Source organism: Eulemur rufifrons, chromosome 17, assembly GCF_041146395.1.
Source record: "Eulemur rufifrons isolate Redbay chromosome 17, OSU_ERuf_1, whole genome shotgun sequence".
Classification (NCBI taxonomy): domain Eukaryota; kingdom Metazoa; phylum Chordata; class Mammalia; order Primates; family Lemuridae; genus Eulemur; species Eulemur rufifrons.
The window spans coordinates 84,841,752-84,858,131 of record NC_090999.1 but is presented as its reverse complement, the minus strand read 5'-3'; the positions used below and the strand labels follow the sequence as shown (position 1 = coordinate 84,858,131).

General features: G+C 34.7%; 1 protein-coding gene across 6 annotated transcripts in view; it reads right to left on the bottom strand.

Annotated features, from left to right (window-relative positions):
• Positions 1-16,380, bottom strand: part of DMXL1 (Dmx like 1) — a 153,303-nt gene that overhangs the window by 54,212 nt on the left and 82,711 nt on the right. For 5 of the 6 annotated variants that reach the window (XR_011235947.1, XM_069492836.1, XM_069492835.1 and 2 more), the window contains 5 exons: positions 14,866-15,959; positions 14,214-14,405; positions 11,177-11,253; positions 8,918-9,045; positions 8,145-8,393 (listed from right to left, as the gene is read on the bottom strand). Coding sequence is in view for 5 of the 6 variants with exons in the window: in XM_069492836.1 (XP_069348937.1) it covers positions 8,145-8,393; positions 8,918-9,045; positions 11,177-11,253; positions 14,214-14,405; positions 14,866-15,959 (1,740 nt within the window). In the remaining variant the exon portion in view is untranslated. The remainder of the gene's footprint in view (positions 1-8,144; positions 8,394-8,917; positions 9,046-11,176; positions 11,254-14,213; positions 14,406-14,865; positions 15,960-16,380) is intronic. The other variant, XM_069492834.1, reaches the window with a different exon arrangement.

Here is a 16,380-nt window from a genome sequence, read left to right as displayed (position 1 = left end):
TAACTTGGTTATTTCAGAAAAAAGGAAAGATGAATAAAATATTAGTATTCTAAGAGAGTACTAAAAAGTGGCATGATTATTTAATCTTTCATTAAATGTGTAAATTTTTTTCTTTGTTCTTATTAACATTTGATAATCAACAATCAAGCTTCCAACATATCTGTTATATACACTAACACAAATTCTAAGACTTAAACTGTGGTTTTATCAACTTGTTAAGTGAAAAATTTAGAATAGTGTTTTTTTTAGCCTTTCAAAAAATTAATTCAAAGTTTTTTTTTTTTTGAGACAGAGTCTCACTTTGTTGCCCGGCTAGAGTGAGTGCCGTGGCGTCAGCCTAGCTCACAGCAACCTCAAACTCCTGGGCTCAAGCGATCCTACTGCCTCAGCCTCCCGAGTAGCTGAGACTACAGGCATGCGCCACCATGCCCGGCTAATTTTTTCTATTGTATTTTTAGTTGTCCATATAATTTCTTTCTATTTTTTAGCAGAGACGGGGTCTCGCTCTTGCTCAGGCTGGTCTCGAACTCCTAACCTTGAGCGATCCACCCGCCTCGGCCTCCCAGAGTGCTAGGATTACAGGCGTGAGCCACCGCGCCCGGCCTAATTCAAAGTTTTAAGATAAATTTATCATTTGACTTTAACATTACTGTTTTGCTTGTTTTTGTTTTTTAAAGAGACGGGATCTCGCTATATTGCCCTGGCTGCCCTCAAATTTCTGGGCTCAAGTGATTCTCCCATTCAGCCTCCCCAGTAGCTGGCACTACGGGCACATGTCACAGTGCCTGGGCTGCTTTTTTTGTTTTTATGTTATTAGAAGGCACGTAAACAAAGAAGTATAGAGAATCTCTGGAAAAATAAAACTTACAAACAATGCTTAACTAATTGATTTTACCAAGATTGCTGTGTCATAAAAAAATAATTTTAAAATTAAAACATAGGAGAGTTTTTAAAGAGAAAAAACATTTGAAAGTATAGTCTGTGAATCCAGACACATGACATGAAAATAAGAAACTGACCACACTGGGAAGAAATGTTTAAAATTTAGACTCGATGCCAGAAGTACAAAAGTGCTTATCAAAACACTTGATGAAGGACCAAAGGAAAAACAATTGGCAATCAGGTTTACAGTACTAAGTGGTGTATTACTTCAGATACTAAACCTAAGAGGACCTCAGCGATACCTCTCAGCAAACAAATGACCTGTGATTTGTCTATAGTTGCTGCCTTTTCTTTTCCCTCCAACTGTAGGAAGATTTAAGGCAATGTTATCCTAAAATCCTGTTGGGTTAGATTTGTTATGAAGCTCAGGGGCACCAATATAGACTATACAGCTGCTGGGTTGTTTCTGAAAATGGTAATAATCAAGTATCAAGAACTGCCACAACTTGGGTGAAAACGGACTCTGCTGTTCTATTATTAAGGAGAAAAACAGCTACTTTACTAGTAATAGAAGAAAAAATATCAGTATTAAGGAGAAATGAAAAGGAACTTGGACGTAGAGCTTATGAATTTTAAGGGGTGTGGAGAGGTTAGAAAGTGGCTAAGGAAAAACTAAGGCATGCATAGGAGAAAAAGTCAGACAAGAATCATGTCCTGATATAAATTTTAAAAATATGTTTCTTAGTTGCTTTGATTCATAGAAAGTACTTTCTAAAAGGAGGCTTCCATGTAAAGATAGTAGACTATATAAATATACCTTTCTTCCCTTAAGAATACTTTCCTCACCCTCAGCACATGCTGCACTGCGATGTTCTTAGAGTTGTAAAAGTAACTCCCAAAAGAATTCAAAACACAGAGAAATGGTTAAAAGGCTACATCTAACAAATGAGAATGGAAGGAGAAGAATGAGGAAGACAATGCTGCTTTTTAAAAAATTCTTCTGTACTACTGGATTTGTTACCACACACATCCAGTGATTAAAACTAAACAGTACAAAGAGGAAGTCTTTAACATTTTATTTTTTTTCAGCTTATTTTAAATCAGACACAATAAAATCAACATTCTGAACAGAGACTTAAATGTAATTTCTTTAAAAACTGAATTTAAAGTAACCAGCAGAACTGTCTCATTCTCTACTTCTTAATCTAAGGCACCCCCTTGCATGGGGCTACTCCTGAGTGCCCCAGAGAGTACATGAAGCTTCAGGAGGCATATTATCCTGGACCTTCAAATTTACCCCAAAATTTAGGGGGACAGGAAAAGGTAGATTATTTAACTGATGGTTTAAAACCTTTTATGTTTAAAGAAACAGATGTGGAGAAGATAAAAGTGGTATCAGTTTAAAATCAAAGAGACTTAAAATCTATTTCTTGCTTTACAATGTAGTCAAACAGTTCTTTTTTTTGCTGACATGGTATGGCATGACAGATAACAAACTCTCTTGACTTAAGCATTCCTTCCTACTGGGTCCAAATTTTTAGATAAAGCTTAACACTCTCAATCAATTGCCACCTAAAGAATCCCTAAACCCACCTATGACTTGTAAGACCCCACTTCAAGATGTTCTGCTTTTTCAGGCTAAACCAATGTATACCTTCCATGTACCGAGTTATGATTTTACCTGCAATTTCTGTCTCCCTGAAATGTACAAAACCAAAATGTAACCCAACCACCTCCGGTGCACTTTCTCAGGAACTTGAGATTGTGTCTCCCTGGGTTGAGGTCACTCATATTTGGCACAGAATAAATCTCTTTAAAATATTTTACGGAGTTTTCTCCATTAACAGTTTTATATCTTAAATGCTCAAGTCTTACCTTTTCTGGTCAAAAAAAAAATGCGCTATTTTGCTTATTTTGCTAAAGGAATGACAACAATGACATGTAATAATCACCAAATACTAAGTAGAGCAGCCTCATAGAAAAAAAACACATGACATGCTTACCACAAATAAAACATTCATTTTATATTTCATTCCTCAATTTGGAGACATAAAAAATCATTAACTGTAAATTTATTAAGACAGAAAATTCACAATTCTTATAATTGCAAATATTATTGCTAAATATAATAAAAATTCTTAAGAAAAAAATTGGTTTCCTTTACAATATGCAATGAAAAGCAAAAGTATGGATTTCTAACTGTTAGCAGAAAAAGTAATTTTTTGAAAATTGCTATTGTTTAGCTCATTCTCTACTTTAAAAATTATCCATAACAAAATAATTCAGAACTCCATGAACATATACCTGCACTACAGTTTTAGTTAATTAGAAATATCAGATTCTTTATTAATAAATATGTGATGTGGAATTCATAAAGAAAATTAAATTTAATTAAACATTAAATTACTAATTTATGTACTTTAACATTTTTGTCAAGAATTCTGAACTGCCAAGCTAGAGTCTAATAAAAATCATCTACCATTTTCTTTTTTTCTTTTTTTTTTTTTTTTTTTTTTTGAGACAGAGTCTCACTCTGTTGCCCAGGCTAGAGTGAGTGCCGTGGCGTCAGCCTAGCTCACAGCAACCTCAAGCTCCTGAGCTCAAGCGATCCTCCTGTCTCAGCCTCCCGAGTAGCTGGGACTACAGGCATGCGCCACCATGCCCGGCTAATTTTTTCTATATATATTTTTAGCTGTCCATATAATTTCTTTCTATTTTTAGTAGAGGTGGGGTCTCGCTCTTGCTCAGGCTGGTCTCGAACTCCTGAGCTCAAAGGATCCGCCCACCTCGGCCTCCCAGAGTGCTAGGATTACAGGCGTGAGCCACCGCGCCCGGCCTATCTACCATTTTCTTAAATGATAAGCCTAAGTTATATTTAAATATTATGTCACTAAAATAATTAGTACATTAAGTATATAACAGACATGTAGAAAGAAATATAATTTATTTTATAATGGTTCATGAGACCATTATTGCAAAGAAAATTAATATTAAAATTTACACCAGAATAAGGAAAACAAGTGACAATTTTCAAATTACTCTCACAGTACTAAGCTTATGAAAACACTTTTTAGAAAATAGGTGTTTGGGGGTTCTAAACATGTATTTCACCTTCAATATACAATATTTAGACATTAATTGTCAGGAAAATGAAATAATCTAGATTTGTCAGTTTTCATTGGCCAAATTTAAAAATTTTAAAACGTGTTAATTTTGACTAATTCAGATCAGCTTTTCTAAAGCACATTATTCTAGTCCCTTGGTCAGGAATGTATACTGAATATTATTTAGTACATTTAGATTCTTGGGACATCATGGTTATGTTTAACTGTAATCCAAGCACACAGGGCTGCTTACCTACAACCTAAAATTTATCAGGCTGCTGTGCTGCTTCAGTTGTTGTGCTTTCAGAACAACATAATAATGCCTGAGATTTCAGAACTTTACTTACACTGAAAGCCACCACTGCTAGTCCCTTGTCTTGGCTGATTTTCTGTTCTCAGATTTTCTCTCTCTAGTTTTCAGTGGATCCACTTGATAAGACTGCTGCTTCTAATTACTACTACTGCCTTCACTATCTACTCTCTTCACTTCTTTCCCTTTTCTCACTCTCTTTTTCTACCTGTCCCTTTTCAAACTAGATCAACTTTGGAACCAGCAGGGCTTTAGCTTCATTATTCAGTGAATATACTCCTTTTTTCCTGGTTAGCAACTGACAAATCACATCATGTTTTCTGTAAGTACTCCTTCAGTTATTTCTGTGATTGTATTAAGAACAGTTTCTGGGTTCTCAAACACAGATAAGCACCATATAACCTGGATGTGAATACATCCAGCCCTACCACTAAGTGAACAACATATTTTAAGTATTGTATATTATTTGGCTAGCATGTCCCAATACAAGAGGTTAAACATACAGATGCACATAATTTTTGGTCACTTTGTTTTTTATTTGGGATTGAATAAGTAAATGGTGGGATACAGTTTATGATGGTACTTAAAAATAATTTACACAATGGAATTTTTGCTTACAAACAAAAACTAAATCTGAGTGATTTAACAAGGATCAGCCTTGACTTTGAGTAAGGATCCTTTAAGCAGAAATGGTTGGAACTGAGGCATGATGGCTGGTTAATAAGAATGAATTTTTCGTTTTTTTTTTTTTTTTTTTTTTTTTTTAGCAGACATATGGACCTTCCTTAGCAAGAGTTTACCCCTTTTTAACATGTTGCATTAACAAGATCAGAGTCTTGCAAGATGATTTTTTTCTTAGAACATATTTAAAAAGGGCCAAAATTAATTTACCTATTTAATATCTAAACTAAATATAGCTATGAATCTTCCCTTAGAGTTTGAAAGTTTTTCTTTAATTGAATTCAGATATCTGAAGTATATGGTCCAAGGCAAATTTCATATGAAGTTAGTCTTTTATTTTTTTAATCTATACAAAAAAATAATAAAGCATAGGAAATAACTCTAAAAACCAGAAAAGGGATGCTATGAAAATTATAATATTTAATATTTTAACAAACAAAAGTAAATTTGACAAATATAGTAAATTTGCATTTGATGTCTGAAGTTCATAAAGGCAAAAGGCAGAAGGAAATAAGTTAGTTTAAGACAAAAGGCAGGGGCCAGAAAGATAAAATAGTGATTAGTGAGCAAGGTGTGGTAGGCAGCTGAATACCAGGCAGGATGGTATGAAGTTTCAGAAGAATCCATGTTAGCCTTGTACATTTTCAGTAGTTTACAGCAGCCAAAAGTGCATTAGGCCCTGGCCTTGTTCAAGCAAGTTAGGGGCCATGGCAGGGAAGATTATAAATTAACCTTCTAATGCCACTTGTCCTATTTCACAGGTGTTATTTTATGGTTAAGTCAAACACTTATAAGAGACCCAATGTGAACTCCAGGCCCCAAAACACTAATTTTATTAATAGCTGCTCTTAAAACATGAAATTCCTTTAACAGAGAAGGCAAATATTCTATTCCAAATAGAACAATGACAAATTGCTTCTACTGCTAAAGCAAGGGCTGGCAAATTATGACCTATTTTTATAAATAATGTTTTATTGGAACACAACTGCACTCTTTTGTTTGCAAATTGTCTTTGGCTGCTTTTGGGCTATAAGGTCAGAACTGAACAGTTGTGAGACACTGAAGAGTATGCAAAATCTAAATTATATATTTGGCCCTTTACAGAAAAATTTGGTTGAACTTTGCTCAAAATTATAAACAAAATTTGCCTTATTATTATTAGTAAACAAAAAGCACTGAACCCTCACCTGTTTCTTTTTGGTACGAGAAGAGAAGGGACCTGGATTAGGAAGCAAGAGAGTTCTAGGCAATTTAGGAAACAATTTCAATGAAGGAGAGAAAGTAGAAGCTAGGCTCTCATGATATTTTGTTGTATAATCATACAGGGCCATAGCTTAGTGGAAACTGCTTTTGGGAAGCATAATGCATGCCAATATTGCTACTGATGATTTTAAAATATTTTAACAAGATAACCACTTTTCCAACTTTCTTTTAATATAGCTTCATTCAAAGAATATTCATTTATCATGGTATAGATTTTGGAAATAATTTTCTCCTAAATAATGAAGCCAAATTCAAGATTTCTTACCCTTCCACATTCCCCACCAATTGCCTGACCTCCCAACACATGTATATCCAGACCCACATACACACATATGTACATGTATATGCTAAGTATAGAGTATAGATGGTAGGGAGGAAGAGAATTAAAATTCATAAAGAGATAATCTTGCTGGGCTTCTCTCTTAAATGTAAGCATAGGGATTGTTTTTTAGAAAATATTTACTTTTTTAAAATTCGTTATCAGTATAGAATGAAACAAGTTTTCAGGTACTATATGTTAATTATTAATTTTTTTTAATTTTTTTTTTTTTTTTTGAGACAGAGTCTTGCTCTGTCACCCGGGCTAAAGTGCCGTGGAGTCAGCCTAGCTCACAGCAACCTCAAACTCCTGGGCTCAAGCAATCCTATTGCCTCAGCCTCTCGAGTAGCTGGGACTACAGGTGATTGCCACCAGGCCTGGCTAAGTTTTTCTATTTTTAGTAGAGATGGGGTCTTGCTCTTGCTCAAGCTGGTCTTGAACTCCTGACCTCAAGCAATCCTCCCGCCTCAGCCACCCAGAGTGCTAGGATTACAGGCATGAGCCACCACTCCCAGCCTATATATTAATAATTAAATCTACATCTCATAACCTCCAAAACTAGAAAACCAAGATTATCACACGTAGGCTAATAAATCACAAAAACAGAAAGGGAAAAGGCATCATGAAGATTCAAGTCAAGTTTGCTTTACATAAATATAGTATATACAGTTTTAATATTAGAAAGTCTTGAAAAGAAGATATAATTGTTTAAAATATTTACTTTTTGTGGTATTATGAACACTTAGAAATCCAAAAATCCTAATGGCCAGAATCATAATATGCAAATCGTAAAGCAGCCTCATTTGAAATGTTTTTCCAGTCATTTCAAGCCATAGTCGGATTTCCTATGATTAGCACTGACACTGCTTTATTTTTACACAATTAAAAGTGTTAAAGTCTAAGGGATAGAATATATCAAAAACAAAGGAATTTAAAAGCAGCATAAAATAGCAGAGATGGTTGTCTAAAATGCTAATCATTGTTTTAAATCAAAAATATGGCTTGATTAAAGGAAACGTCTCAATTTTCTATAAATCCCAAACAAAATAAAACTAGCCCACTTTACCCCAACCCCTCCAAAACAACACAAAGCAAGCTGTATGTAAAAGCCTATTTCTAAAGCTAATATCTTGCCTGCAAGACTGGGAGGGCTATGAGAACTGAAGGCTGAAAGAGCTTTGGAAAAGCCCACACATTCCATGGAGAATACCACTACCTGGTGGGGGCTAGGCATAGCAAAGTGCCTTCCTGCCAAAGAAAGAAGAAAGAATCTGTATTTGGGATAGAACAAAAACCAGTATTACATTGTATTTCAAAACAAATGAAAATTTCAATAGCAAACAATTTAATAAAATTACATAAGATAATTCTAATCACTGGTGTAGGAGCATCTTAAAGCTAGAAATCAGTACCAGAAACTACTACTACATTTTTCACCATAAAACTATTTGTTCATGCTTTTAGAAAATGGTTTGTAACAAAAACTTTCTGAAACTAGATTAAAATGTAGTTATATTTGAGAAAGTTACGAGTCAAATGACTAAATAAAGCTTCAGTCTTAAACAAATGAAGATTAACAACTCACCAGGTAAAGCTTTTGAATGTGTCTGTTCTATGCTGGGAACACGTGCACCTCCACCAAATACAGCAGACCACATTTTTTCATTTAGAGGATGGGCCACAATCCGAAATAGTTCATTACTAGAATGTGTAGCAAGACCATGGATGAAGAGACTAAGATACACTGCTGTGAGAATCTCACAGAGCAAGATTGTAAGCCCTGACTGGGCTTCCTCGCCAGAAGAATTCAAAAGTCGAATTAGATAAGTTATTCCTAGAACAAACAACAAACATAGCTGCCACTTAAAATAAACTTTAAAAATTAACTACTTTTTCAAATTTTTGAAATTTTTCTAATTTAAAAAAGAATGCATTGCATCAGCATTAGATACTGTATTTTCCTCCCTAGATTCATAATACAGACTATCATAGTTAATGCACAAATGTTGAGCAATTTGTTCAATTTAGAGAAAACACTAAAAATCTGTAATCTGACTCAAATCTCATAGATAAAATTTTACTGGTGTAAATGTTTTTCTATTATAACAAAAGCAAAATTATTTTAAAAAATGTTATTACAAAACACTTCTGTTATTTTAGTCTAACAATCAAGGAAATTATCATGTTAAGTAAGTGGATAGTTTGTAATGAGTGATGAATATTGAACTGGCATCGATTTTAGCAATATTTAACAATGATTATTATCATGTGGCAAAACCAAACCAAATCTGTTTTTTACTTAGTTAAGATTTTCAGTAAGGCTAAGAAAAAACTCATATATATAAAAATTATTTATACCTGGCCATTGAGCTGGTGATGTATTGGGAGTTATTGCTTCATCTAAGCTTCCTGTTTTCAAAGAATGTCGATGGGGAAGCAGTACTGTTTGATATACCATTCCAGTAAACTGATTTGTTTGAAACGAACTAAGAGAAGAAAACAATATTTAAACCTATGAGGAATTTCACATATATTTCCATGTTTTAGATTTAATTGCTAGGGTACAGATTTTTATTAATTATGCTGCTTTTACATCTCAGTAGTGTACTCTATAATCTAGTACCTTATTAAAACAAAGTATCCTTTAAGTGTAAATATACATATTTTCTAAATTAAAATATATTGGCAGGTATTAAGTTTATTTAGCAAAAGACATAGAGTAAGCACAAATGAGAAAACTAAGTCATTATGGACCACAGTAAAACATAGTTATCTGGTTGAAAATGAAGTCAGTTTAGGTTCACTTTTATGTTTAATAACTAACCTGCCTACATCAGGCACTACGCCAGATACTAGGCATATAATGAAAACCATAATTTCTGTCCCAGTGAAATTTATACTTTGGTGGGAGGATAAAACACAAATAATTTTACCATGTTGTTCTTAAAGATGAAACCTTTTCATATGGTGCTAAGAAGGCAAAAGAGAAGAATATTTCACACAATTTGGGAATTCTGGATGAGCTTCCCCAAGTAAATGACACATGAAGCTAGAACTAAGTAAATAATGAAGAAAATAACTTACAGCTTGACATAAACTATAAAATAATTCTGACAGAAAATAGTATAAAGAATTATGTTAAATCTGTCAGAAATTCCTATATCATACCTTAAGTAAGTGAATACAATATCTAAACATTGCACATTTATTGGTTTAAATCTATCCTGATTGGCAAATTTCTGGAAATAACATTTTGATGCATTTGTAAATAGTTTCCCTTGCTTTACTTTGCAGTTTCAAGATGGCAGAGTAACAACAAAAAAATCTCCTGCATGCTATAGTACATGCCTATGGAAATGACAGGAAAGATAAAAATATGTTGATGAAAATAAAGCCACACTCAATCAGAAAGTGAACTCTTGGAGGACCAGTGTCAAAGAAATCGAGTTGAAGCTACCTTGGGAATATACGACCAAAGTGGTAAGTGAGGCTGCTCATGGAAAATCCAAATATATAAGATGAACAAACAATCAAAAACCAACACCAAGGGAGGCCGATATCATGCAAGAAATAACGAACTCATTAAAAGAGCTTCACCTGAGGAGACTGACATATCAGAACATTAAGGAAAGTACTTTATACTCAAGCTTTTAAAAAATCCAGAAATAAATGCTATCAAAATAGAAGCAACCATTAAATTTAACAAGAAATCTTATTTTTTTTTAAATTTTTTGAGAGGGAGGGGCTAAATGGGGAGAGGCCACAGGGGGAGAGGGCTAATGGGCTGAACAAGAGATCTTCAAAATAAAAAACAGAATTTCTAAAATACAAACTCTGACTAAATAAAAGACAGGATATTACTGAACAATGAATCAGTGTTTGGAAAATGAGACTAGGATTTTTCCTGAAAGGAAACAAAAGAGATAAAGAAAAGGAACATAGGAAAGTTAAAAGAAAAATAAGATGGACCCACAAGTTACAATATCTAATAGGAAAGAAAACAGAAGACAGATAGGACAATAAAGTCAGAATATTTCAGAGAACTAAAGACAGACACAGAGAGACCCCAGAGTGTAGCAAATAATATTTTCTAAACCCTAAGTAAATTATGGTGAAACTTTAGAACATAAAGAGAAAAATCCTATATGTCAATTCTTCTGTAAAATTTTTCTCAATTCCAAATCAGTTACTCCCTCCTCTGTGCTCCCTGAGCCTTTTACTATCTACCATATTATGGTACTTACCATTTAAGTACTATGCCATTTTACGTATTTATCAGTTCACGTTTTGTCTTTAACTAGACTGATCTTAAGGAAGAAGACTTTGTCTCATTCATGTTAAAATTCTCAGTGCCAGTCACAAAATCTGACATAAGGCAATGATCAATAATAGGCTGCTAAATAAGTTATATTGATGGGTTTACTTGAGATTTGTTTGCCATAGAGGCATAAGCTAAAATTTCAAAGATGAACAAAAAAGCACTCAACACCTCAGCCACGTGGTTTTTGAATTATTTAAAAGTAGACTGCTATATATAGTTCTAAAGCAATAACACATAAAATATGAAACCTCATTGGTTACTGCAAACATTCTTAAATTTCACAAAAAGATATTTACCTGTAGTTATGACTACCACAAAGGCACTGATAAATACAAGCAGAAAGTGAGGCTGCTAAAGTATGCATTACATATACCTGGAAAAAAATAACAACAAAATTAAGTATAACTTTTTTTTTAAAGGATAGCTTTTTTCAAGATCTAATATGATTAGCATTTTAAAGAAGATAAAAAAAAACCAACTTTTGACTCTATGAACTATTTCCTTCTTTTTTCTATAAAACTCATTTCTAGCTAGAAAGTCTCACTACAGAAAATTTAAAGAAAAAACACTGAGATCTTTGGCAGAAATTATAAAACACATACCTGCTACCTGATTTTTTTTTTTTTTAATTCACATGGTTGTCATTGTGCATCTGATTTCTTTTTCAAGAGTAAAGGGGAACAGATGTCAACCATCCAGTAGAGCATGAACCATGTACTAAAAGCAAGCCCTCCAACACTCAGCCTGCTTTTTCCTCAACCAAAACATGAAGGAGAACAGACTGATAACTGACAGTTCACCTATGGTCAGGTCACTGACGAATATGCTACCACATGTTCTAGTTACCACAGAAAACAATTCTAAGAGAGTGACACTTTAGAAAAAAGAGAAAGGATAAGGTATGAGAAACTGCAACTAAAAAGCATTAGAGTCAAATACTTATTCTGAGGAAGAGACGACTCTAAATATGGCATGGTAAGACCTATAACCGAAGCAGAACTGAGAGGATGAAGGAGAAGCTTAAGTTAGGCAATAAAGTAGACCAGACTAGAAGATTAAAAGACCAGGTTCTTGATCTGATTATGAAGTATAAAGTCTTTTATGTAGATAAAAATGGAGAGTGACAGATCACAATTTAATTGCTAATTTCTCCTTCAATTGTCAATAAAACATGTGGAATGCATTCAAATCAAAGATATCATCATAGGCCGGGCACGGTGGCTCACGCCTGTAATCCTAGCACTTGGGAGGCCGAGGCGGGTGGATCGTTTGAGCTCAGGAGTTCGAGACCAGCCTGAGCAAGAGCGAGACCCCGTCTCTACTAAAAATAGAAAGAAATTAGCTGGACAACTAAGATTAAAAAATAAATAAATAAATAAAATAAAATAAATAAAAAAAATAAAAAGATATCATCATATAATTGAAGATGGCAATGGCCGGGTATGGGAGCCTGTAAAAATGATCACAATATTTTGCAGATTGTGCAATATAGAGCTGGAGTCTATTTGTCCACTTACTGAATCTGAGCTGGCCTTGTAACTTGCTTTGATCAAGAGGACACAACAGAAGTGATGTGTAAGTTCTGAACCTATACCTCAAAAGACCTTGCAAATTCTATTCTTTCTGCTCTTAAACCTCTGCAACCACCATGTGAAAGAAAACCTAGGTGTGACTGGGCCATGGGGAGCACAGACATTTTGTCAAACATTATTTTGGGTGTGTCTGTGAGGTACTTCCAGATGAGATAAACATTCGAATCAGTAAACTAATTAAAGCAGATTGTGCTCTGTAATGTGGGTGTGCATCATCCAATCAATTGGAAGACCTGAGTAGAACAAGAAGGCCAAATAAGAGGGAACTCCTTCTGCCTAACTGCATTGAGCTAGGGCATTGGTCTGTCTTAGACTTGAACTGAAACATCAGCTCTTCTTGGGTCTCAAGCCTGTTGACTTTCAGACCAGAACTTACACCTTAGGCTTCCACGGTTCTCAGGCCTTCAGACAGCCTGGAACTACATCATCAGCTCTTCTTGGGTCTCAAACCTGTTGACTTTCAGACCAGAACTTACACCTCAGGCTTCCCTGGTTCTCAGGCTTTTAGACAGCCTGGAACTACATCATCAGCTCTCCTGGGTCTCCAGCTTGCCAACTGCAGATCTTGGTACTTCTGAGCCTCCACAGTCACAGGAGCCAATTCCTCATAATAAATCTCTCTCTCTCTCTCTCTCTCTCTCTACACACACACATCCTATGGAGTCTGTTTCTCTGGAGAACCCAGACTAATATATTAGGCTTGTCTGCTGGAGGATGAGACACATATGACCCAGATTCTCCTGTGTGCCCTGTCAATAGTCTGCCAACCACCAGAAATGTAAATGATGTCATCCTAGATCATCTAGAATCCAGTCAACCCACCAGCTGATCAAACACAATTGAGAGAGTCCAGACATCAGTCCAGCTGGCCCAAACCAGAAGAACTGATAAAGCAACACACAGAATCATGAACAAAATAAATAATGGCATTTTTTAAGCCACTAATATTTTAGGGCAGTTCTTAAGCGGCAAAAGCTAACTGACACACCACAGTTATGCTATACTTAAAGTTAAATAAGGAATACAGTTTGGCTGAAATGAGCAGAATCTGAAGTAAATTAAATTGCAAATTGTATAATAAGCACTATGGGCATTTATACTACAAAGCAGTACACGAAAAGCAGTGTAATTCAATTACAAGGATTAAGGTTATCAAGAGGGTAAAACTGTGGAAGGAGAGTCAAGCAGAAAATTAAACTGGTGTGATACTGTAACCTGTAAGGTGGGCTAAAACCAAATGATGATTAGGAAAAAAACTAAGGGGATATTAAAAAATAGTCAAACTTGGTCATGCTTCAAAGGATTTCAATATGTCTAGAGAGTAAAGATAAAATATGAAATGTGATTTTAACAATAAAGTAGAGTGATGATGCATAGGATGCTATGCTTGATTAGATAATTAACTATAACAATATGATTAGTTAAGCATTAGATAAGGTTCCATCAGTTTTTTGGCTAAATGTACTACTAAAGAAATTACTCTTATTTTAATAAAGCATGTAACTAAGACTAAATAACTAGCATTTTGATAAAAAAAATTAAAGTACCCTATTTGGTATGAGTAACACAAGTAAGTTAGGCCTGGTCTAAAACAGAAGCTGTCTTTAATTAGAATCAATGTAACACTAGCTATGTCTAGTCTGATGTTAAAAATTGTTTTTAAGAAAAGCCTTTAACACTCAACTGGTAGTTTTATCATTATACATAGGTAAATTACAAGCTTGTAACCAAGTATACTTACTTTATTGCTTTGGACATCAGGATGGGGTGGTGAATCTAAGTTTATGATGGCATGTAGAATATCATGTGTTAGATTACTTAGGTGTAGTAATGGATTGGCAACTACTGTTTTGGTACTGGCTGTACAAGCGAAGAGGAGAGGCACTGAGGTTTGCTCTGACAGAGGGCTAGGAAACAGTGGTTCTGACGTTTCCTTAGAAAAAGAGGAAAAAAAATTTAATGAACTATTTATAGTTACAATCCATTACTTAAGTAATTCAGGGGGATCTTTGAAATACTTCTAAACAATTAAAAATTGAAATCATAATCGAAACTTTGAGAATTAGAAGTGACCTGAGGAAGTCAACATTCTAAAAATCATATTTAAAAATAATGGAATACCCTATTTTAGTAAGGAGAAGCTCATCACCTCACAAAGCATTCATATAAGACTGTGGAGTATGAATTAAGCAAGCCATAAGACCTGACACTGAATTGCCCTCAAACTGAAATATATACTCTACAAATTTTTAATACGAAGGCACACACAAAGGGGAGCATTCCCTAAGGCAACTGTAATGAAGAAAATCAACAGTTTTAATACTCAAAACCAAAAGAAAACACCAAAAACTGTTTCAGATGTGCTATTTTTTACTATCATATAAGTTACATACCTGCTGAGATTCTTGTAAAAGCAAAATCAATTCCATTCTCACAGATGCAAGACCCCCACCATGGGATCCATGAAGTATGCAGTAACTAAGAAACATCCTCAAGAGTGACTGATATTTCAAGAGCCACTGTCTTTTTTCCTGAAAATTTTCTCTCAGTTGTTTCATTTTTGTTTGGTGAAGCAAATCTTCAGCATCCTCATTTAATCCAAATCCATCTCCATTTTTGCCAACTGCAGACTGTGGTTCTTCAGCATCTGAGCAGAAGTCACAAGTCCTCTGAAGAGCTATTACCTCTTTTTCAAGCCAGTGGTATAGTTGGTAACGCAATTTTCCACCGTCTATTTCATAACCAGTAGACAAAGTACGAAGTTCGACTGTGAGAATCTTTAAACATGCTCTAAATTTTAACTGAACTGCAATTATATCTTCTGATGGATTTAAGATGTCATTTTCATCTACTGTGCTGAAAGACTCTGTGTAATTAGAACTTATTTCCTCTAATCTTTTATCTATTTTTCTCTGTAAAGGTTTCAGTTCTTTCATTGCAATAGGGAGATCCTCATTTTCCTCATCATTATCACTGTCCCATTTTAACTCTAAGGAGTCATCCTGAAATACAATACTCGGTTGGCTCCAGTCAAAAGAAAGAGTGGAGTTTGACTGCTTCTCTGAGGAACCCTCTGAAGAAGATCCAAAACCATTCATCAGTGACTGTGACCAATCAACAGCAGAAGACTTATCTTCCCCTGTATCCAACTTTAATGGTGAAGAAGGAGAACAGTCTTTACTAGTATCCAGAAAACTAGATGCTCTACACAAAGGTTTTGTTTTCTTGATGACTTTGGGCATCTTTGATAATACTTCCAAAGCCAACATGGGGCAGCCAGCTTTTAAATGAGCACTGGCAGTAGTAAAAAATAATCTTCTTTCATTTAAATTAATTGTTCCTGCCAGTCCACTTTTTCCTGCTAGACCCATGTGTGTGAAAAACATATCAGTTGATCCAAAATGACGTCTCAGCAAAAGAGGATGTGTTCTTAGGTAATTGTAGAAATTAAATACTGCGGGATTACAGGATGACATCATGACTTGATCTGAAAGTAAATTCATTTTATGAGTTATTTTCTCAGTAAAACTCTAAACTCCTGTATCCTTAGACCTACATTTCATTTCCATTTGCATGTAGACACTTTTGCCCCAGGGTATTTTTATTTAGTGTGTCACTGATCCAAACCACTCTTTACCCAGATACCTACTTGATTAACTCATTCATTTTAACCAGTTCTTTGGTCAAAGTTCACTTCATCAGAGAAGGCTTCTTGATATAAAACTACACTTCCCCATTTAATTTACCTATTGTTCAAGCTAAAAACCCAGGAGTTATCCAGGATTTCTGATTCCTTCATGCTCCAGAGCCAATCCAGTCCTGTTTAGTCAACCTTAAAATCATGTCCCAAATCCAACCACTTTTCTCTGCCTCCACTCCTATCAACCTAGTCCAAGTCACTATTACCT